Here is a 22970-nt window from a genome sequence, read left to right as displayed (position 1 = left end):
CGTGGCTGGCCCCCCAGCCCGCCTCTCTGAAGGTCCTGAGTCAGCCGTGTGCCCATCCTGCGGTTGGCTGGGTGCCAATGCTGGGGCCCCACATCCACGTTCGTGTAGTTTTCCCGGGCGTTTCTCATCCCTGAGGATGTGGCTCCCAGCCTGAGCTCTCTGCGGAACCCAGCCTTCTTCCTCAGATCTGAGAGGCATCGCCAAGGAGGAACGTGGAAACCATTTGGCGTTTGACGGGCACATCAAAGGCTCCATGTTTCACGGCCTGCTGCCAGATGGAGATGACCAGAAAAATCTCGTTCGGATTCCTAACTCACGCGGCTCCCTCTATGTGATCTTGTTGGCTCCGAACTTTCTTCGGGACTGGACTCTGAATTCGTTTGATGTGTGAGTTTGGAGAGTGCAGGGAGACCTCAAAGCCATGGGGAAGCACATCTTCCCCCAGTGATGGGGTGAGCACATGGAATCTATCCCCAAAGGAAGTTGACCAGTTGGAAATGGAGGGGCTTAGCTAGCCAGTCAGGCAGTTGTATTTATTCAGTACTTACTGTGTGTAGGGCACTGTACTAAGGGCTTGGGAGAGTGCAATATAACAATGAACAGACACATTCCCTGTCCACAATGAGCTTACAGTCTAGAGGGGGAGACAGACATTAATATAAATGAGTAAATTGCAGGTATAGGCATAAGTGCTGTGGGGCTGGGAGGGGGAAATGAATGAAGGGAGCAAGTCAGATAAGTAGACAACCGATCTGTGCTGGGTTGCTGGAGGGAAAGTCACGGATGGAGAGAGGAGCGTTAGAGGTGTTGAATGGGGCTTAGTAGAGTTTTCTGCGCATAGTAGGTGCTCAGTCAGTTCTATCGATCAACTGATTGGATAGCCCATCCTTGAGCATGAGAGGGTGGGTGTCCAGGAAGGTCACCAGTACATCCTGGTGCCCCCATGGGAGGCAAAGTCCTGGGCTAGATGGACTGTGGAGCTGACCCAGGAGATTGATAGCTAAATATCAATCAATCAGTGGTCTTATTGATTCGTTTTGGTATTTATTGAGTGTTCACAGGAGGTAGAGCACTGTAGTAAGTGCTTGGGAGAGTACAATACAAAGGAATTGGTAGACATGTACCCTGCTCAAAAGGGGTTTCCAGTCTAGAGGGAATAGAATAGTGAAAAGGTCCACGCAGCTTCTGAGGACTGAGAAGCAGTGTGGCCTAGTGGATAGAGCCTGCGCCTGGGAGTCAGAAGGACCTGAGTTCTAATCCCTGCTCTGCTAACTTGTCTGCTAGGTGACCTCGGGCAAGTCACTTATTTTCTCTCTGCCTCAGTTACCTCATCTGTAAAATGGTGATTGACTGGGAGCCCCCATGTAGGACATGGACTGTGTCCAACCTGATTAGCTTGTAGACTGTGAGCCCACTGTTGGCTAGGGGCCGTCTCTATATGTTGCCAACGTGTACTTCCCAAGCGCTTAGTACAGTGCTCTGCAAACAGTAAGTGCTCAATAAATATGATTGAATGAATGAATTAGCTTGTCTCTATATGTTGCCAACCTGTACTTCCCAAGTGCTTAGTACAGTGCTCTGCACACAGTAAGCGCTCAATAAATACAATTGAATGAATGAATTAGCTTGTCTCTACCCCAGTGCTTAGAACACTGACTGGCACATAGTAAGCACTTAACAAATACCATAAAAAAAGGATTCCCTCCCCCCCCCCCACCCCCATCACTGACCATTCTTTCATCATTTCTCAAGGCATGAAGGGAGTGAGGGGCCCTTGATCAGTCATCTTTTGCCCCTCTGGATACATTTTTCCGTTACACTTTTTCCATCAGGTCATGCGCGATCTACATTTAAAAAAAAAACAGACGGTGAAAACAGCATTAAATTCCATAAACCAGAGATACTTTCCTGGGGAACATGACTCTTTGGGAAGCTCATGTAGTGTAATTCCGTGAGAGTCTTCAGCCAAGAGTTAAAAACATGTCAGTCAAGAGGCTTTAAAAACCATCTGCAGCCAACTTGTGGTTATTCAGGGTCTGATTATTTTCACTGTAGATTACTCAGACCTGTTTCTTATCCTCCTCCTCTTTCCTGCTATGCTATGCGTCTCACTTCATTTTGGCACTGCCATTGGAGGGTGAGCGAGAGTTGAGGGTGAAGGCGGCGGGGAATATTTACATTTGCTCTTTGTTAGCAGAGAGGGTAAGAGAGGTCAGTGAGGAGGTGGAAATTAGGGACAGCCATGAGATTTGGGGATTATTGGTGGACTTGGATTATGAATTCCGTGAGCGGGGGGAATCGAGAATGGTCGGCGGTTAGCATCGTCTGGGTACGTGAAGTGTGTGGGGATGTAGCAGGTTTGGGATGTTAACTTACCGCACTCAGCCCCACGGGCAGCAAAGACGGATAGGTGCAGGGGATTGACCCATGTGCCCAGGTCAAACCGGAAGGTCGGGAGACTGGACGGTCGGAGAAGCAGGTGTCCTTCATGGTCTTTGGGGAGAGGAGCATTGAGGTTGACTAGATGTGGATTTATTTCGTGGCTGTCAACTCCCTGGAAAGAGGATGGCAATTTATCATTGAGAATTTACATTGCCGAGCTGGGTGCTCTCCGGCCCGCGGAGTGACTACGCGCGCTTCGAGACTTGAATTTACAGCTCTGTCTCCGTGTTGCCCCTAAGAATGATGATTTAAGATGGACTCAGAGCTAGAGTGTTCACGGCACTGAAGGTCACACCCCCACCTCCAGGAGATCAGAAGATGGTTTTGATGCTGCCGAGGCAACGTTATTTATGACGACACCACTCAAGAAGGGTGGAGGATCGTTATGAGTGTAAAGAGGGACGCACTGCAACCCTAAACCGGAATGTATAAGGAGACCCTTGATACCACCGTTATGATAATAATAATAATCATGATGATGGTATTTGTTAAGTGCTTACTTATCATGGTTATGCAGTCCTGGGGTGGCTGCTGAGGGCTTAATAACAATAAGAATAGCAATGATAACTTGAATAACAATAACGATTATCATTGCTATTTAATAATAATAACTAATTGTTAATTATCAACACTATTAATAGTATTAGATAATTATTTGATGCTTATTAAATAATTGTTAAATGCTCACTTTGTGCCAAGCACTGTATTAAGCTCCGGGGTAGATACAAGATCATCAGGTCCCACGAGGGGCTCACGGTCTAAGTAGGAGGGAGAACAGATATTGAATACCTATTTTGCAGATGAAGGAACTGCGGCACGGAGAAGTTAAGTGACAGGTCACAGAAGACAGGTGGTGGAGCCAGAATCAGAACCCAGGTCCTCTGATTCCCAGGCCCATGTACTGGGAGGCACTGGAATCAGGGGTGTGGGGGGAATCTGGGAAGGTTATCCTGGGGAGATATGCTGGAAGGGAAAAATGTACATATTGGTTGGGAAAATTCTAGGAAAAGTTATAAGAGGAGACTTTCATCTTGCCCGGTATCTTAATATGATTTTCAATCACTTTCCTCACTTAGACACAAAACAGCCTGCATCGCCAGACTGTGCATTGAAAGAAATTTCCCGTTCTCCACGATCATCACGTGACAAATTATAGACCTTCTCTTTCTGTGTGTTGAAAACACCAGAGTTCAAACCATTTAGGTGAATGTCTCTTAAAAGGCAATGAGCCAGTGGAGTGTGATTCTTTTAACAGAATCTTTTTTTCCCTGGTCTCCTTGGGTGTTATTAAATTTAATGTCAGAATAGTAGGAATGATGTCTGAAAGCCATTTAATATTGTCACTGAAAAGAAGTTAGATTATGCTCAATTTCTGACATTAATGTGCTACTTAAGATAATTTATCATATTGTGGTATTAAAGAAGACATCCCTTTCACTGGGGTTGCTGAATAGCATTCTAATTTCTTTTTTCTTTTTTTTTTCTTTTCCCCGAGTACTCCGCTGTGCGATTGGAAACCTTTTTTATGCAAAATATTTTTTTCTGGGGGTCTATTCAGGGCTCTCTTTATAATATGGCAGCGCTTGCCGGAACAACTTTAAGTGCTTGTCTGTTCCAAAGATCCTGTCAATTTTTCCAGCTATAATGACAAAATCCTCCTATAGGAAACAATTGAAGTGAAGCACTTAGGGAGAATTTGAACCAGCAAACCAGCCTCGGGGAAAGGCTTTTACACGTGTGTGTGTGTGTGTGTGTTACAGATGAGTGCCTGGAGGGGTGAATATGTACCTAAGCGGGTGGGTGTATGTACTTATGTGTGTGTGTGTGCATTCATGGTTGTGAATGTGGGTGTGCTTTTTCACGTGCTTGCAGGTGGAAGAGGGTTATTGTGAGCACTTAGGCAATCACATTTGTGAGTATGTGCCTGTGTGATGCATGATTATATTCATTCATTCATTCAAGCATATTTATTGAGCACTTACTGTGTGCAGAGCACTGTACTAAACACTTGGGAAGAACAAGTCGGCAACATATAGAGACGGTCCCTACCTAACAACGGGCTCACAGTCTAGAAGGGGGAGGAAAATACTGTGTTCTCGAGGAACGAATATGGATCTGGGAGTCGTTGGACCTGGGTTCTATCCCCTGCTCTGCCGCTTGTCTGCTGTGTGACTTTGGGAGAGTCACTTAACTACTCCATGCCTCAGTTTTCACATCTGTAAAATGGGGGTGCAATCCTACTTCCACTTATCAATCAATCAGTGGCATTCGTCGAGCACTCGCTATGTGCAGAGCACTGTCCTAAGCACTTGGGAGCGTACAACGCAACAGAATGAGTAGATGCATTCCCTTCCCATAATGAGCTTACAGTCTAAAGGGGGAGACGGATATGAAGAAGTAATTTCTAATATATAAATTACAACTATGTTCCTAAGAGCTGTGGGGTTGGGACGAATATCAAATGTCCATAGGGCACATATTCATTTATTCATTCATTCAATCGTATTTATTGAGTGCTTTCTGTGTGCAGAGCACTGTACTAAGCGCTTGGGAAGTACAAGTTGGCAACATATAGAGACGGTCCCTACCCAACAGCGGGCTCACAGTCTAGAAGGGGGAGACAGACAAAAAAAAAAACATATTAACAAAATAAAATAAATAGAATAAATATGTACAAATAAAATAAATAAATAGAGTAATAAATATGTACAAACATATATACATATATAAAGGTGCTGTGGGGGGGGCGAAGGAGGTAAGGCAGGGGGGATGGGGAGGGGGAAGAGGGGGAGAGAAAGGAGGGGGCTCAGTCTGGGAAGGCCTCCTGGAGGAGGTGAGCTCTCAGTAAGGCTTTGAAGATCCAAGTGTAAGAACATGAGCCCCATGTGGGACAAAATCATTGTCCAACCTGATTATCAGATATCTATCCCAGTGGTTACTACAGTGCTTAGCACATAGGAAGTGCTTAAGAAGTACCATAATAATTATTATTATTGTGCATTCATTCAGTTCATTCAATCATATTTATTGACCGCTTACTGTGTGCAGAGCACTGTACTAAGTGCTTGGGAAGTACAAATTGGCAACATATCGAGACGGTCCCTACCCAACAGTGGGCTTACATCCCACCTCCTCCATGGAGCTTGCCATGATACACTTCTTCCCTAACCCATCTCCCACTCCAACTTGTTGAAATCAATTTGCTTACTCTTTTAAAAGCACTTCCTCCTCCCTGCCACTTATACTGTGACATTCTCAGCTGCTAACACACAGGCACTTCTCACCCATTTAGCACCTAGCTCACTTAGAGTTAAGATCATGGGCTTGTATTTAGAGGTGTATGAAGATGTTCACATGGGGCTATACCTGAGTTCCTGTGTGGGTGAGTGTATGTGTGTTTGAGTACATATTTGTTGAAACTTTTACTTCCACATTTTATATGTCCCCTGTGGCATTTAAGTGCTTACTATGTGCCAGGCACCATACTAAGTGCTGGGGAAGATACAAGCTAATAAGGTTGGACACAGTCCCTGTCCCACGTGGGGCTCACAGTCTTAATCCCCATTTTACAAATGAGGTAACTGAGGTCCAGGGAAGTGAAGTGACTTGCCCAAGTTCACACAGCAGACAAGAAGCAGCGTGGCTCAATTGAAAGAGCACGGACTTTGGAGTCAGAGGTCATGGGTTCAACTCTTGGCTCCGCCAATTGTCAGCTGTGTGACTTTGGGCAAGTCACTTAACTTCTCTGTGCCTCAGTTCCCTCCTCTGTAAAATGTGGATTAAGACTGTGAGCCCCCTGTGGTACAACCTGATCACCTTGTAACCTCCCCAGTGCTTAGAATAGTGCTTTGCACATAGTAAGCGCTTAATAAATGCCATCAAAGAAAAAAAAGTGGCAGAGTTGGGGATAGAATCCGGGTCCTTCTGATTCCCAGGCCTGTGCTCTAGCCAGTAGACCCCGCTGCTTCTCTAGGCCACACTAAAATCTGCACTGTGTTTGTGGTTTGCTTGTGGCGGTCAGGGCTTGCCTGATGGGTCATAACCAGTCCATCAAAAAATGGCATTTTTTGAGAGCTTGCTGAGTGCAGAGCGCTATATTAAGCATTTGGAGAAGCTGCCTGACAGAGCAGATAGACTGGCCTGGAAGTCAGAAGGATGTGGGTTCTAATCCCGGCTCCACCACTTGTCTGCTTTGTGACCTTGGGCAACTCACTTCACTTCTCTGGGCCTCAGTAACCTCATCTGTAAAATGGGGATTGAGGCTGTGAGCCCCACGTAGGACAGGGACTGTGTCCAACCCAATTTGCTTATATCCACCGTAGTGCTTAGTACAGTGCCTGGTACAAAATAAGAACTTAACAAATCCATTATTATTATTATTACAATACAACCAAATTAGCAGACTTGTTCCCTGCTCATAATGAGCTTATGGTCTAATATAAGAATAATAATAATTATGGTATTTGTTAAGTGCTTACTGTGTGCCAGGCACTCTTCTAAGCGCTAGGGTAGATACAAGCTAATCAGGTTGGACACCGTCTCTGTCCCACATGGGGCTCACAGTCTTAATCCCCACTTTACAGATAATGGAAAATCAGAGAAAATCTACAAAGACGAATTTCATCCCATCATATTGTAAAACTTTCAGGTTCCTAGCCACTGGAGCCTTGGAAACCCTTCCTCCCTGGGAAGAACTTTTCATTGCCCAGAGGCTGCCGGCCAGCAGGGTCTCGGTTCACATTTTAGTGATGGCTGGAAATGACCCAGAAAGGCCACACTGTCTCCCTCCCGTGTTGCATTTTAAAATGTAATTGTTTGGTGACTGCTCCTGAGAATGGAGAACTGCTTCCTCCCAAACCAAGGCCTGTTTAGGAAGGATGCGGTCCCAATTCATTCATTCAATCATATTTATTGAGCGCTTATTGTGTGCAGAGCACTGTATTAAGCACTTGGGAGAGTACAATACAGCAACAGACAAACACATTCCCTGCCCAAAACAAGCTGTGAAGCAGCCTGTCCTAGTGGATAGAGGGTGAACCCGGGAGTGAGAGGACCTAGTCGCTCTGTCGCTTGTCTGCTGTGTGACCTTGTGAAGTCACTTCACTTCTTAGTGCCTTTGTTCTCTTGTTCTCTCTCATTCATTCATTCAGTTGTATTTATTGAGTGCTTACTGTGTGCAGAGCGCTGTACTAAGTGCTTGGGAAATACAATTCGGCAACAGATAGAGACAGTCCCTACCCAACAAAGGGCTCGCGATCTAGAAGGGGGAGACAGACAACAAAACAAAACAAGTAGACAGGTGTCAAAACCGTCAGAACAAATAGAATTATAGCTATATACACATCATTAAGCAGCGTGGATCAGTGGAAAGAGCACGGGCTTTGGAGTCAGAGGTCATGGATTCAAATCCCGGCTCTGCCACTTGTCAGCTGTGTGACTTTGGGCAAGTCACTTAACTTCTCTGTACCTCAGTTCCCTCATTGTGGACACCCTGTGAGCCCTGTGCAGGACAGGGACTGTCCAATAATTGTGGTACTTGTTAAATGCTTACTGTATGCCAGGCACTGTTCTAAGCACTGGGATAGATACAAGATAATCGGGTTGGACACAGTCCCAGTCCCACATAGGACTCACATTCTTAATCCTCATTTTACAGATGAGGTAACTGAGGCCTAGAGAAGTGAAGTGACTTGCCCAAATTTAAACAGGAGATAAGTGGCAGGGCCAGGATTAGCGTCACATCTTTCTGACTCTCAGGCCTGTGTTCTCTCTACTCTGTCTACAGAGCTGTATCTGAGCACTATCTATGCTTCTTATCTACTCCAGTGTTTGAAACAGTGTTTGACATATAAGCACTTAACTAATACTATAAAAAATGAAAAAAAAAGGGCTTGGGCCACTTCCAGAGGGAGATGGGGCCTTCGGCTTGTGTGGCAGTGTGGCTTGTTGGCCATGTGCCGAGTGAGGACAGGGGAAGTGTTGTGGGCGGTATGGAAGGAGCTCCCACCACGGGAAGTAATCCGATCATGGTCTTAGGCTACTCACTTGCAGTTCCATCCAGGCAGCAGGCTGGCTCTGAGCTTGTTCACTTTGTGGCCAAGTTGGGACATTGAGAGCCCACCCTGCAAAATGGGGAGATGTCCAGGGGAAGTGGAAAGGGGGAATTTGGCAGTGAGGGGTGGAAGACTGGATAGGAGCTTCTCACTGCCAGACCAAGTGGGTTTTCATGGGTCTTGTCATGTCCTCAGCGTGAGTTTCCACCCGTCCCTGGCCAGGTGACCCCGTGCTGCCGGGACCCCGGGGCTCTGGAAGAAGGTGAAAACAGCAGGATTTGGGGGCTTGACCTGTGACCACATTTTCCCTTCTGGAGCTGATAGAAATTCAGACCCTCTGCCTATCCTCCTCCTGCTCTGCTTAAAGCCCTGGCTCCGTTGGCCAAGCATCTCATGAATAGCCCTGGTAGTCTCCCCTATCACCACCACACCTAGCAAGCCAGTCAGTCAGCCCATAACTCAATCATATTTCCTAAGCACTCATAGTGTGCATAGCACTGAACTAAACACTTGGGAGAGTACACCATAACAATATAACAGATACATTCCCTGCCCACAGTGAGCTTGCAGTCTGGAGGGGAAGACAGAACTTAATAAAAATAAATAAAATTACAGATAAGTGATGTGGGGCTGGGAAGGGGTATGAATAAAGGGAGCAAGTCAGGGCGACATAGAAGGGAGTGGGAGAAGAGGAAAGAAAGGCTTAGTCAGGGAAGGCCTGACCAGGCCATATGATCTGCCTCCTCCGAGGAGGTGCAGATGCTTTGAATTCAGGGAGGGGAGAGGGGCGGGCTGTTCAGGGTCCATCCCACTGCCTTTGGGGTGGCAAGTAGAGGGCCACTGGTGTCACTCTGGGATCTTGGACCCTTGCTGATCCTCCTGTCCCCATCCCTGGCAACATTGGACGGGGGGTAACCAATCAGTGTTGCTCACTGGCAGAGGCCTGCATTGCTCTGGTGCTGGGGAACTGCTGTTCTCTGCTGCAGCCCAGTGGTGAGGGAAGCAGACCTGAGATTCAACCAACCCAAGGAAATTGTTCTTCCTCCCTGCTGGATCAGGAGCTCAGGGAATCCTTTCGCACAGAGTCTGGGGTGCTGGATGGTCCATCCTGAGTCATTGGAAGGAGAGTCAGGGTTGGAGAGGTGAACATTAAGGATGTTGAATGGTGCATGCTGGGTCACTGGAGAGAGAGTCAAGGATGGAGTGGGGAGAGTTGGGGGTGTTGGGTGGTCCATGTTGGACTACTGGATGGAGAGTCATGGTTGGAGGAGGGAGAGTTGGGGGTGCTGGATGGTCCATCCTGAGTCATTGGAAGGAGAGTCATGGTTGGAGGAGGGAGAGTTGCGTGTGCTGGATGGTCCATCCTGAGTCATTGGAAGGAGAGTCATGGTTGGAGGAGGGAGAGTTGGGGGTGCTGGATGGTCCATCCTGAGTCATTGGAAGGAGAGTCAGGGTTGGAGAGGTGAACATTAAGGATGTTGAATGGTGCATGCTGGGTCACTGGAGAGAGAGTCAAGGATGGAGTGGGGAGAGTTGGGGGTGTTGGGTGGTCCATGTTGGACTACTGGAGGGAGAGTCATGGTTGGAGGAGGGAGAGTTGGGGGTGCTGGATGGTCCATCCTGAGTCATTGGAAGGAGAGTCATGGTTGGAGGGGGGAGAGTTGGGGGTGCTGGATGGTCCATCCTGAGTCATTGGAAGGAGAGTCAGGTTTGGAGAGGTGAACATTAAGGATGTTGAATGGTGCATGCTGGGTCACTGGAGAGAGTCAAAGACGGAGTGGGGAGAGTTGGGGGTGTTGGGTGGTCCATGTTGGATTACTGGAGGGAGAGTCATGGTTGGAGGGGGGAGAGTTGGGGGTGTTGGATGGTCCATGCTGGGTCACTGGAAGGAGAGTCAGGGATGGAGAGGGGAGAATTAAGGGTGTTGGATGGTCCAATCTCTAAACATGAGGGCGTGGGTTCAGGAGGACAACTTGCCCATGCTTCCTCCAAGTGTCCTGGTGCCCCTGTCAGAGACAGAATCCTAGACCAGGTGGGTCTGAGTACTTCCAAGGATGGGGTACGAGGAAGGCAAATACATCCCTCAAGGGCTGATGTCCCTTTTACTACCACAGCCTGGTTTCTCTTAGGTCCTTGTTTGATTTCAGTGTGACTATTGATTGATCGATTGATTCCCCATGGGAAGAAAGATCAAATAAGGCCCCTGTGGCAAAGCTGCCCCTTTCACTGCTCTTTTCTCCTGGGGACCATGGCTGATTCTTTCCAGCCCTCGGACTCTTGGGTCTGCCTCTCTTGGCTAGTTCCTTTCTCTGTGTCTCTCTGCCAGGATGTAGTTATCTTTTCATTCCCTTCTGCAGTCCTGAGCTCCACAGGATTTCCTCTCACAAACATTGCTGACCCTGGACAGCAGCCCGAATGGGTCTCTGGAAAGATCAGCATTGGCAAGGCTGGGGGTCCGTGGGGTGGAGAGAGGGAGGAGGTGTGTCTGGGTGGGAGCGAGAAGACCACTCTGATTGGTTAGTTTGCATTATCCTGGCTAGGATCTGTGGCTCAGTGCAGTCAGCCTCCAACTCTCTCCGGAGATCCCACCTGTGTCCCTCCCTTGGATCCCCTATCCACCAACTCTCCCCGACCACCTCTGGACCCCCACCTTCTTCTGGGGCCCATTCTAGGGGTCACCTTGAAGCTGGTGACCTGAAGCTATGGAAACCACAAACTGCCCCCTTTAAGGTTCTTTGGGCTGGAGGGTGGCTAGGTGGGGAAAAAGGTGCATTTATTCAGTCATATTTGCTGAGTGCAAACTATGTGCAGAGTACTGTACTAAGCTCTTGGGAGCATACCATACAACAATAAATAGACACATTCCCTGCCCACAACGAGCTTACAGTCTAAAGATGGGGAGACAGACATTGATAAAAATAAATCAATTACAGATATGTACATAAGTTGAAGCCAGAGGCTGAACTGGGGGTTTTGTATTAACCTGGGGTTTCACTTACCTGAACTTAGCCGCATCACCCCATCAGCGTGAATAATCAAATGTTGGATGGAGCAAGAGGGGAGAAGAATAGGCTAACTGAGAGGAAGTCGGTGAATAGATGTGGACAACCAGTGTTTGTGCGGGAGAACCTTGTGTTTCCCCTCAGAGGAGAGGCTTTAGACGGGGTCGGGGTATCGGCCTGAGCTGCCCCTCTGGTTATTCAGGAAGCCGTGCTGCAGGGGCTGCCCAACTGGCCCCCTCCCGCCACTTTCCTCCTCTGACCTCCCCTCACCAAGGAATGAAAAATGAGGAAGCCAGGAAATTGTTTTGTGTCCCCCTGCCCGTCCCCACGGGGACCATAGAATGGGAAAGGAAATGTTCATTTATTTCCTCCAGCGCGCACTTCCCCAGCCGCCTTTCTGTGGGCCAGAGGCCAGGACGTGGGGGTGGGGGTGGTGGCTGAGGCGGCTGATGTCTAGGGTGAGGGGAGAAGGCTGGGACCACCTGGCATGAGGGAGATGGACAGACAGGAACATTAGAAGCGCAGGAAGTGTCTTTGCCAACTAAAATAAATTTCTCATTCCCTTCAGTTCCAGCTCTGCATGAGGCTGTTGAGATGCCAAGCACACCCTCATCCCCAGCCCCCACCCCACCACCGCATAATAATAATAATAATATAGATATTATATTAGAGAAGCAGCATGGCTCAGTGGAAAGAGCACGGGCTTTGGAGTCAGAGGTCATGGGTTCAAATCCCGGGTCTGCCACTTGTCTGCTGTGTGACTTTGGGCAAGTCACTTTACTTCTCTGTGCCTCAGTTACCTCATCTGGAAAATGAGGATTAAAACTGTGAGCTCCCTGTGGGACAACCTGATCAGCACTTAGAACAGTGCTTTGTACATAGTAAGTGCTTAATAAATGCCATTATTATTATTATTATTAGTTAAGCACTTAAGCTCGTTGTAGGCAGGGAATGTGTCTGTTATATGGTTATATTGTACTCTCCCAAGTGCTTAGTAGAGTGCTCTACTCACAGTAAGTGCTGTACTCACAGTAAGTGCTCAATAAATATGAATGACTGCCAAGCCATGAACTAAGCTCCAGTCCTCTTATTTAAGACTTTGAGATCAGCAAGAGCTGTTATAAGGCCACTAGTTTTTTCCAGTTATTTGTCAGAGAGCCAATTCTGCTCCTCAAGGAGTCTCAGAATTCATTCATTCATTCATTTAATATTCAATATTTATTGAGCGCTTACTGTGTGCAGAGCACTGTACTAAGCACTTGGGAAGTACAAGTTGGCAACATATAGAGATGGTCCCTACGCCACCGCGGGCTCACAGTCTAGAAATTTTGTAGTCAACCTCTAGACTGTAAGCTCATTGTGGGCAAGGAATGTGTCTTCTAACTCAGTTGTATTGTGTTCTCCCAAGAGCTTAGTACAGTGCACTGCACATAGTAAGCGCTCAATAAATATGATTGAGTGATTTTTGTTTGTATTGCTCTCTAAACTTAGCCTGACCCATCCTCTACATGTCTTTCCACAAGTTGTGCATGCCTTGCCACCTTCTCCCCAATCAGTCAATCAATCAATCAGTAGTATTTAGTGAGTAAGCTTGTTAGGGGCAGGGAATGAATCTACCAACTCTGCTACGTTGTACTATCCCAAACGCTTAGTACAGTGCTGTGCACACAGTAAGTACTAAATAAATACGATTGGTTGATTGATTGATTGACCTAATGTGTGTGGAGTGCAGTATTAATTCTTTACCATGTGCAGAGCACTGTTGAGGTGCCAAGCACACCCTTATCCTCAACCTCCACCCCCCCAACCACATAATGATAATAATAATAATAATAATAATAATAGATATTAGTTACACACTTAAGCTCCTAGTGGGCTCCCCCTCCTTCCCTTTTTCAGTGTTCTGGCTTTCCTTTCTTTTTACATCCCTCTCCCCATGTTGGCTCCTTCTGCACTGTTACCCTTTGCTTTCCAGCTCCTCTGTGCTCCAAATCAGGGTCTGTGCTTGGAGCTGGACCCAAGCTGGATTGGGGTAGGGCAGGCTGCAGCAGAGAAGGAGGATGGATAGATGTGTGGGTGGGGAAGCGCCTCAGACCTTCTCCAAGCCTCTTCCCCGTCTCTGCCTCCAAACCCCCTCAAAGCCCCTTCTGCTGCTATCTGCCCTCCCCACATCCCACTCTAATCCACCCTGGGGCCCCTATGCACTTAGATCTATATCCTTTAAGAACTTGATATTCTCTCCTCCCTCAGCCCCACAGCACTTATGTAGAAATCCGTAATTTATTTTAATGCCTGTTTCTCCCTCCAGACTTCCGGAGCTTATGGGCAGGGAATGTGTCTACTAGGTCTATTGTATTGAATGCTCTCAACTGCTTAGTAGAGTGTTCGGCACACAGTAAGCACTCAATAAATGCCGTTGATTGATTGATTGATTGATCATATGACTCTCTGGCCCAGGGAGTGAAGACTGCTGGGTACAGAAGGGGTTGGGTGGTGGCAGCAGCAGGGAGCTCCACTGTGCTGGAGCGCAAAATACTAGCAAAAAAGTGGAATTTTTGGCTGGCCCATATAGTCGGCCTTGGGTTTGCCGTAGTTGGGATTTGCCCATAAGCACCGATCCCGAACGCCATTGCGAGGTTCCTTTAAAGCACCTTATTCCGTATTCACTCATACATACACACCTACCACCTTCACCTTTAAGCCACTCTGAATCTCCTATTCAACAATGGTTTTAAGTAATCGGAGAGGGCACAATGGGATCAGCTTCTGTTTGGGTCTCAGAGATGAACTAGGCCAAAGCCGTATGCTGTCCCTATTCTCACTTCTTCACTGTCTCCTGTCTCCTTCAGGCCAAGAGAAGCAGTGTGGCTTAGTGGGAAGAGCATGGGCTTGAGAGTCAGAGGTTGTGGGTTCTAATCCTGCCTCTGCCCTTGTCAGCTGTGGGACTTGGGGCAAGTCACTGAACTTCTCTGTGCCTCGTGTGGAAAATGGGGATTAAGACTGAGCCCCACGTGGGACAATCTGATTAACCCCAGCACTTAGAATAATGTTTGGCACATAGCAAGTGCTTAACAAGCAAGTGCTATTTATTTATTTATTTTACTTGTACATATCTATTCTATTTATTTTATTTTGTTAATATGTTTTGTTTGGTTCTCTGTCTCCCCCTTCTAGACTGTGAGCCCACTGTTGGGTAGGGACCGTCTCTGTGTGTTGCCAACTTGTACTTCCCAAGTGCTTAGTACAGTGCTCTGCACACAGTAAGTGCTCAATAAATATGATTGATTGATTGATTGATAGATAAAGCAGGCAGCCTGCTCCATCTCTCCTTAGACCAGTGTCTATTCTGAGCCCTCAGAGGAATATTAAAGAGAGGTTTTGAAATACGTCAGCTGGCCTGAGCCGGTGGAGGATAATAATAATAATAATAATGATAATAATAATGGTAATAAGTGCTTACTATGTGCCAGGCACTGCACTATTCACTAGGATGGATACAAGCGAATCGGTTGGACACAAACCCTGTCCCAAGTGAAGCTCACAGTCTCAAACTTTCAGATAACTGAGGCCCAGAGAAGTTGAGTGAATTGCCCAAGGTCACACACTAGACAAGTAGCGGAGCTGGGATTAGAACCCATGACCTTTTGACTCCCAGGTTCGTGCTGTATCCACTATGTCATGCTGTTTCTCGCTACACCATGGGGCTTTCCAATCAGCAGGTGTGTTTGGGAAGGTGTGGAAAGGGGAGTGTCTCAGTAGCATTTGGCTTCTTCAACTCCTGGTACCAATTTGTGGGTGTCAGGGGAGGTCAGATTCTGAAAGGTGGGGACAGCTAAAAACAACAGGCAGACCCACGTTCAGATGGAAGAGGGTTTTTGGGTTTTAAATCTTACCCCCTTTGGCAGACTGTTCCCAGTCACAGCCAGGCTGCTTTTTAAACAGGTAGTCAGGGGAAATCTAGGGACAGGAGCAAAAAGTTAGAGAAGGGACCCATGGTTGAACAGCCCGTGCTGGAACACTCATGGACAAGTCATTTCACTTCTCTATGCCTCAGTTACCTCATCTGTAACATGGGGATTAGGACTGTGAGCCCCACATGGGACAGGGACTGTATCCAACATGATTTGCTTATATCAACCTCAGTGCTTACTGCAGTGCCTGGCACATAGTAAGCACTTAACAAATATCATGAAAACAAAAAACAAAGAGTTCTTCACCATTCCGGGGGCCCAATTCTTGGTTGTTGCTCCCAAGGGCAGTTCAGAGGCTTACTACCCTCATGCCTCTCCCCACCCACTTCCTGAAACCCAGGGCTTGTGCATGGCGGAGAGCAGCATGGTTCAGTGGAAAGGGCATGGGATTTGGAGTCAGAGGCTGTGGGTTCAAATCCCGGCGTTGACCAATTGTCAGCTGTGTGACTTTGGTCAAGTCATTTAATTTCTCTGTGCCTCAGTTCCCTCATCTGTAAAATGGGGATTAAGACTGTGAGCCCCACGTGGGACAACCTGATCACCCTGTATCCCCCCAGTGCTTAGAACAGTGCTTTGCACATAGTGAGCACGTAACAAATGCTATTATTATTATTATTATTATTATTATTATTATTATTATTATCATTATCCCATCAGCCAGGGTGGCGGGGAGGTCTGGGGCTGGTGCCACCAGCAGTGATGCCACTTTGAGCTGGATTTCTTCCAGGTAAAGGTGATGGTGAGGATCTGCCCTTCTGAAGGAGCGGCCAACTCGTCCGAGTCCATGTCATTCCTGAAGGTGGATCCTCGGCGGAAGCAGATCACCCTCTCCGAGCCAGCGGCCAATGGGCCGTCCGGAGCCGGACCCCGGAGGACCGCGGCCACCACTGCCGTCCCAAAGATGTTTGCCTTCGATGCTGTGTTTCCTCAGGATGCATCTCAGGTACTGCTGCCTCCCTCCTCTGAGCTCTGGAAAATGGCACCACCTGGGCTGGGCTCCAAGAGGCCTGGCTTTGAGACCTTGTTTTGCCATTGGCTGGCTGTGTGAGGTAAAACATGGCAAATGAGTCACATTTAGCCCTTCTGGGCTTGGGGTCACTATCTGTAAAATGGGCAGAATAATCTCCGCCTTTTCCTGACTCTTAAGGATGGTGTGAGGACAGATTGAGGTAATGAATGGGAAATACTTTGGCTAAATAACAGGTGATAAATAGACTCAAGGGATTATCACTGGTTGGTTGGTTCTTTAACCTTTCAGGTACTTCTTTGGTCAGGCCCCAGGAAGTCAGCGGACCTGGAAAGCCTACTTCTCCAGGGCCTGCATGCAAGTAGAGAGGCAGGAAGTCATAGGACTGGCTTAAGAGACCCCCAAGGCACTATGGCACTCTTACTATTAAGACTGGTGATGTACATATAGGACACCAGGCAGGCATTAGAAGCTTTGTTAATTTTGGGGAGGCCTAGGAGACCCCTAGGAACGCTTTGGAAGGAGACCCCCCCACAATGGTCTGCCCTCATTGTTCAGCTGGGAAATGAGACTGAAATAGAAGCTTTTTAACATATCAGTTCTTCAAGTCCTCAGTGAGGGCTGTTCCAGGGAATCACCCAGGTCCTTTCCAAGCTCAGAGCAGCATGGCATAGTGGATGGACCATAGGCCTGGAAGTCTGAAGGTCATGGTTGTAATTCCGGCTCCTTGTCTGCTGTGTGACCTTGGGCAAGTCACTTCACTTCTCTGTGCCTCAGTTGCCGCATCTGTAAAACGGGGAATGAGACAGTGAGTCCCATGTGGGACAGAGACTGTGTCAGCACTTAGTACAGTGCCTGGCTCATAGTAAGCACTCAACAGATACCATAATAATTATTATTACTATTATTCCAACTGCCTCCCTAGAGGTCTGCAAGGCCCTTGAGGGAAGAGGCTGAGCTCTGCCCATGAGGACCAGTCCACCTTGCAGGGTCTGGGCTGATGCTGGGCTCTTAAGGGAATATTTGCCTGATGGTGATTGAGAAGCAATTTTCCTGATAGAGACTAGGACTCCTGGGACCAGTTTATGTGAGCCACTCTTAAAACTCATTAAAACAGTGATGCCAACGGCATCCAGTGTGGGCTTGGCTCTCAGACATGACAAGCTTCTTCAAGTGGGCAATTCAATACTCTGCATGTGGTGGGCATACATTCATTCAAATGTATTTATTGAGCGCTTACTGTGTTCAGAGCACTGTACTAAGTGCTTGGAAAGTACAATTCAGCAACAAAGAGAGAAAATCCCTGCCCATAATGTGCTCACAGTCTAGAAGTGTGTAGTACAGTTCAGTGGACCCACTGCTATGCTTTGTCTTCCCCTCTTGACTGTAAACTCATTGTGGCCAGGGAACGTGCCAACCCACTCTGTTGTATTATGCTCTCCCAGGTGCTTAGTAAGCGCTCAATAAATACAATTGATGATGATGATGATGATGATGAGGTTTGTACACAGTCTGTGCTAAATGAATACATTTGATTGACTGATGCTCTGCACACACAGGCGTTCAGTACAGTGCTCAGCACTGGGTAGATGCTTGGTCAATCCTGGTGATGAAGAGGATGAGAAGCCTTGCAGGGTTCTTCCTCTGGTCTTGGATTTCCCATCTGATCCCCAGCCAGAGAGTGTTGCAGAGCTGAACATCCCACTTCTCTCTTTCAGGCCGAGGTGTGCTCGGGGACCGTGGCCGAAGTCATCCAATCTGTCGTGAACGGGGCAGACGGCTGCATCTTCTGCTTCGGCCAGGTCAAGCTCGGTGAGCTCCCAGGGTGTATCGAGGCGTTGTCTGATTGGGGCAGGATTTCTCTATTGTACTCTTCCCACATGCTTAATACAGCGCTCTGCACATAGAAAGCATTCAATAACTACTATTTATTGATTGACTGGTGGATTCCAAGCCCCTGGCTCCCAGCACGATAAACCCACAGTGGGCAGCTAAAAGGAGACATTCTCCTTGATTCACCGCTCTCATGGATGACGGGTGGTCCTGGAGCCTTGGGTTGGATCACGGAACACAGAAGGGCTATTTCAGGGGGCTTATGGGGGGTGAGGTGCTGGGGGGCTGGAACGGAAGAGTTGAAAGGCTGTGCAGGGTTGGGGATGAGCTAGGGTTGGCTGGAGATTTCCTGGATTGCATTATGATGGCATTCGCTCGAGGATACCCCCAGCACCCCTAGGGCAGCAGCACCTAACCCCTCCAGGACCACTGCCAGCCCTGACCTTGCCCCCACAGGTAAATCCTACACCATGTTCGGGAGAGACGCCTCTACCCAGACCCTGGGTATAGTGCCCTGTGCCATCTCCTGGCTCTTCAAACTGACCCATGAGCGCAAGGAGAAGACTGGGGCCCGTTTCTCCATCCGCGTCTCCGCCGTGGAGATCAGTGGCAAAGACGAAACCCTCAAGGACTTGCTGGCGGACGTCGCCAGTGGCAGTCTGCAGGACGGCCAGTGCCCGGGGGTCTACCTCCGAGAGGACCCCGTTTGCGGGACACAGGTACATGCTCACCCCTCCCCTACCCCGGGCGTGGGGGTGGGGGGTCTGATGGCCCCAGGACCCCAGGGGCTGAGCCCTGAAGGAGCCAGCCTGCTGGTCCATAATTAGCACTCCCCCTGGACCACCCTCCCCTGAAACATGACCCTTGCCATCTCGTTCACTTCAGCTCCAAAACCAAAGTGAGCTCCGGGCCCCGACGGCTGAGAAGGCTGCTCTGTTCCTGGATGCTGCACTGGCCGCCCGGAGCACCAGCCGGCCGGACTGTGATGAGGAGGACAGGAGGAACTCTCACATGCTCTTCACCCTCCACGTCTATCAGTACCGCATGGAGAAAAACAGCAAAGGAGGAAGTAAGGGCATAGTAGGGGGAGCGGGGCCCCTCCTGGATCATCCCCATGGCCCATCCAGTCCAGGGCTCCGTCTCCAACAGGGACACCAGAGAGGGCTTGGAGAAACTTTGTTAGTGGCTTTCTTGGACACCCACCCTCATACACCATCTGACACCCGTAACATTCCCCTCTCCATCCCCAAATCTCCCTCCAATTACCCAGCATGGACCATCCCACATCCATAACTCTCCCTTTCCATCCCTAACTCTCCCTCCAGTGACCCAGCACGGGCCAACCAACACCCCTAACTCTCCCTTCTCCAACCCTGACTCTCCTCCTCTGGTGACCCAGCATGGTCCCACAATATCCCTAGCTCTCCCCTTTCCATCCATGTCTCCCCTTCCTGGGACCCAGCATGGACTGTTCATCCCTCTGTCTATTTGAATAGACTCTGTTGGCATTTCTGGTTGCACTGCTTTCTGTACAGAGTGTATATGCTCACCCACAGCTGGGCAAAGAAGTGCTTCCTTGTGACTTCCTTGAAGCATCCCCACTCTAGCTCCTGTGGTGTCCCTCTCCCCGTCGGCCAGGGATTTGCCATGTTTGCCCTGCAGGCCTCACTGGTGAATTCTGCTCCAATCATATCCTGTTGCTATATTTAGGCCCTTTGACTTGGTTGTCAGCGCTCCTTCATAGTGGCATCTTTGACCCCCACCGTGCGCTTGCGAGCTAGCTCTTGACCGTGTTTTCGGTTCCAGTGTCTGGGGGCCGCAGCCGCTTGCATCTCATCGACCTGGGCAGCTGTGAGAAAGTGCTGAGCAAGAGTCGAGACCCTGGAGGCTCCCTGTGCCTGTCTCTGTCCGCTCTGGGCAACGTCATCTTGGCCTTGATCGTCGGGGCCAAACACGTGCCATACAAGTAAGCGATATTGCTATCTCTTGCCTGGTTAATCGGCCAGAAGCCTGGCTCAGAAGGTCCAGGGACCATGTCTAATTTCCACTGGTGTATTCTTTCCTGGTGCTTAGTACCATGCTCAGCATACAATGAATACTATTACTACTACAACATGACTTAGTGGAAAGAGCATAGATCTGGGGGTCAGAGGACGTAGGTTCTAATCCCGACTCTGCCACAGATCTGCTGCATGATCTCTGGGCCTCAGTTACTTCATCTGTAAAATGGAGATTAAGACTGTGAGCCCCATGTGGGACAGAGACTGTGTCCAACCTGAATACCTTGTATCTACCCCAGTGCTTAGAACGATGTTTGGCATAAGTAAGCGCTTAACAAGTCCCATCATTGCTATGATTATTATTATTACAGGCTAGGGCCCCAGCCCAAGAGTTACTGGTGTCAGGTCTTAGCAGAGCCTCACCACATTAACATGACCTCTGCTTGGCTGAAAAATTGTGGGGTGGGTTGCCGTTGAAGAGGGTGTGTATGTGTTTGTGGGGGTTCCCGTGTGTCCGTGTACTTTCATTCATTCAATCATATTTATTGAGCATTTACTGTGTGCAGAGCACTGTACTAAGCTCTTGGGAAGTACAAGTTGGCAACATATAGAAACGGTCCCTACCCTACAACGGCCTCACAGTCTAGAAGGGGGAAGGGAGAGACAGACAACAAAACAAAACATGTGGACAGGTGTCATCACGGTAAATAGAAATAAAGCTAGATGCACATCATTAACAAAATAAATAGAATAGTAAATATGTACTGGTATGTGTTGGGTTTTTTCATGTAATTGTGGATAAGCAATTATGTGTGGGATTGTGCTCCTCGCCACAGCACGCTACCATACCCATTTACCCCACCACGCGCCGATGTGCCTGGGCTGGTGGCACAGGAGCCGGGCACCTGGGGGGCGAGAGGATGTGGGGTCAGGGCTTCAACTCTCGGGGGTCGTTCGAGGAACCCAGGCTCTCCTGGGGGTAGGATCTTGAAGGGTTGGCTCCGGGAGTTCGAGGGAAGGGCAGGTGTTGAGGAAGGGTCTCAGCTCCTGCTGCCGCCACCCCCGCAGGGACAACAAGCTGACGATGCTGCTGCGAGAGTCTCTGGGAAACATCAACTGCCGGACCACCATGATCGCTCACCTCTCTGACTCCCCCGCCCTCTATGCCGAGACCCTCACCACCGCACAGCTCGCCTCGCGCATCCACCGGCTCAGGAAGAAGAAATCCAAGGTCGGTGTGTCGGGGTTGGGGTCCTAGAGTCTCGGGGCTGTGGGGAACATGATCACGAGCCAGTTCCAGGATGCTGGTGTGGACCAGAGGATCTCCCCATCCCCAAAGGTTTCACACTATGCTGGACACCTTCCGTGTGCAGAGCACTGCCCTAAGTGCTCTCTGTATGCAAAGTGATTTACTGGTTGGCTTGTACGTGCGTAGCACTGTATTGGGTACCTTCTATGTGCATAACACTGTACTGGGTGCCTCCTGTATACAGAGCATTTTACTGAGCAACTAATTGGTGCAGGGCCCTGCATTATTTATTCAATCACATTAAGCACTTACTTTGTGCAGAACTGCTGTATTGAAAAGCCTACTGTCTGCAGATCTGTGCTGGTTGCTTGGGAGATTTAAATAAAAGGGAAAAAAATACCCTCCAAGAGTTTACAATCTAACACGGAAGGAGTCAGATGGACATTATTTATCAATAGGAGGAGCAGGAAGAAGAACAAGGATACCACTAAAATAGTAAGAAGAAAGCAAAATGGATAGGGGAATGAATAAGTAAGGTAGATAGATCAATAAGAATGTCATTGTTTTAGGAGGATGTTGGGATGATGTGATCCAGGGTGGTGAAATTTAATGAAGGGAGACATCCTGGAGGAGGTGGGCTTTAAGGAAGGAAGGTGGTCTGGTAGATTTGAGATGAGAGGCAGTCCTGGCATCTGGGGATCAGCAATGGGCAGGGAATGGGTGAGTTCAGAGGGTTAGACTGAGAGGAAGAGAAGGTTCTTCTGGGCGGAGTGCAGGGCTCCAGAGAGTTGGGTTGTAGAGGGAACAGAGGGTGGCCATGGCAGGAATGAGATGGAAGAGAGGCTGGAAGACATTGAGGCTGGAAGGCGGTGGTTAAGAGAGAGGCTAGAAGGCTGTGGATGGGAGAGAGGCTGGAAGGCTGTGGACAAGAGACTGGAAGCCAATGAGCAGGAGAAAAGCCAGGAGCCAGTGAAGGAAATGAGGCTGGAAGGCAGTGATCAGGTTAGAGGGGGAAGCAAATGGATAGAAAATGAGGGTAGAAACCAGTGGCAGAAATTAGTGAGCAGGAGAGTAACCAGAAGTCAATAGCAGGAATGAAGCCAGTTTTCAGCAGAGAGGTAGAAGCCAGTAGACAGGAGAGAGGTGAAAATAATAATAATGATAATAATAATAATAATGATGATAATTGTGGTACTTGTTAAGAGCTTACTATATGCCAGACACTGTACTAAGAGCTGGGGTAGGTATAGCTAATCAAGTTGAACACAGTCCTCACAGTCTTAATCCTCATTTTACAAATGAGGAAACTGAGGCACAGAGAGGTGAAGTGACTTGCCCGAAGTCACCCAGCAGATAGGTGGCAGAGCTGGGATTCGAACCCAGATCTTCTGACTCCCAGGCCTGTAGGGAGTCTTTCCACTAGGGCCATGCTGGGTTTGAAGACTGTGAGTCC

At 48.5% G+C, this 22970-nt stretch overlaps 1 protein-coding gene across 1 annotated transcript in view; it reads left to right on the top strand.

The window, feature by feature from the left end:
- Positions 1 to 22970, top strand: part of KIF26A (kinesin family member 26A) — a 111128-nt gene that overhangs the window by 70893 nt on the left and 17265 nt on the right. Inside the window, exons 7-12 of the mRNA XM_038745980.1 lie at positions 16196 to 16411; positions 18154 to 18247; positions 18725 to 18987; positions 19154 to 19337; positions 20075 to 20234; positions 21337 to 21499. Coding sequence (XP_038601908.1) covers positions 16196 to 16411; positions 18154 to 18247; positions 18725 to 18987; positions 19154 to 19337; positions 20075 to 20234; positions 21337 to 21499 — 1080 coding nt within the window. The remainder of the gene's footprint in view (positions 1 to 16195; positions 16412 to 18153; positions 18248 to 18724; positions 18988 to 19153; positions 19338 to 20074; positions 20235 to 21336; positions 21500 to 22970) is intronic.

The sequence above is a fragment of the Tachyglossus aculeatus genome, chromosome 1, assembly GCF_015852505.1.
Source record: "Tachyglossus aculeatus isolate mTacAcu1 chromosome 1, mTacAcu1.pri, whole genome shotgun sequence".
Lineage (NCBI taxonomy): Eukaryota > Metazoa > Chordata > Mammalia > Monotremata > Tachyglossidae > Tachyglossus > Tachyglossus aculeatus.
The sequence above is the reverse complement of the archived record's forward strand: the minus strand, read 5'-3'. Positions and strand labels throughout refer to the sequence as shown.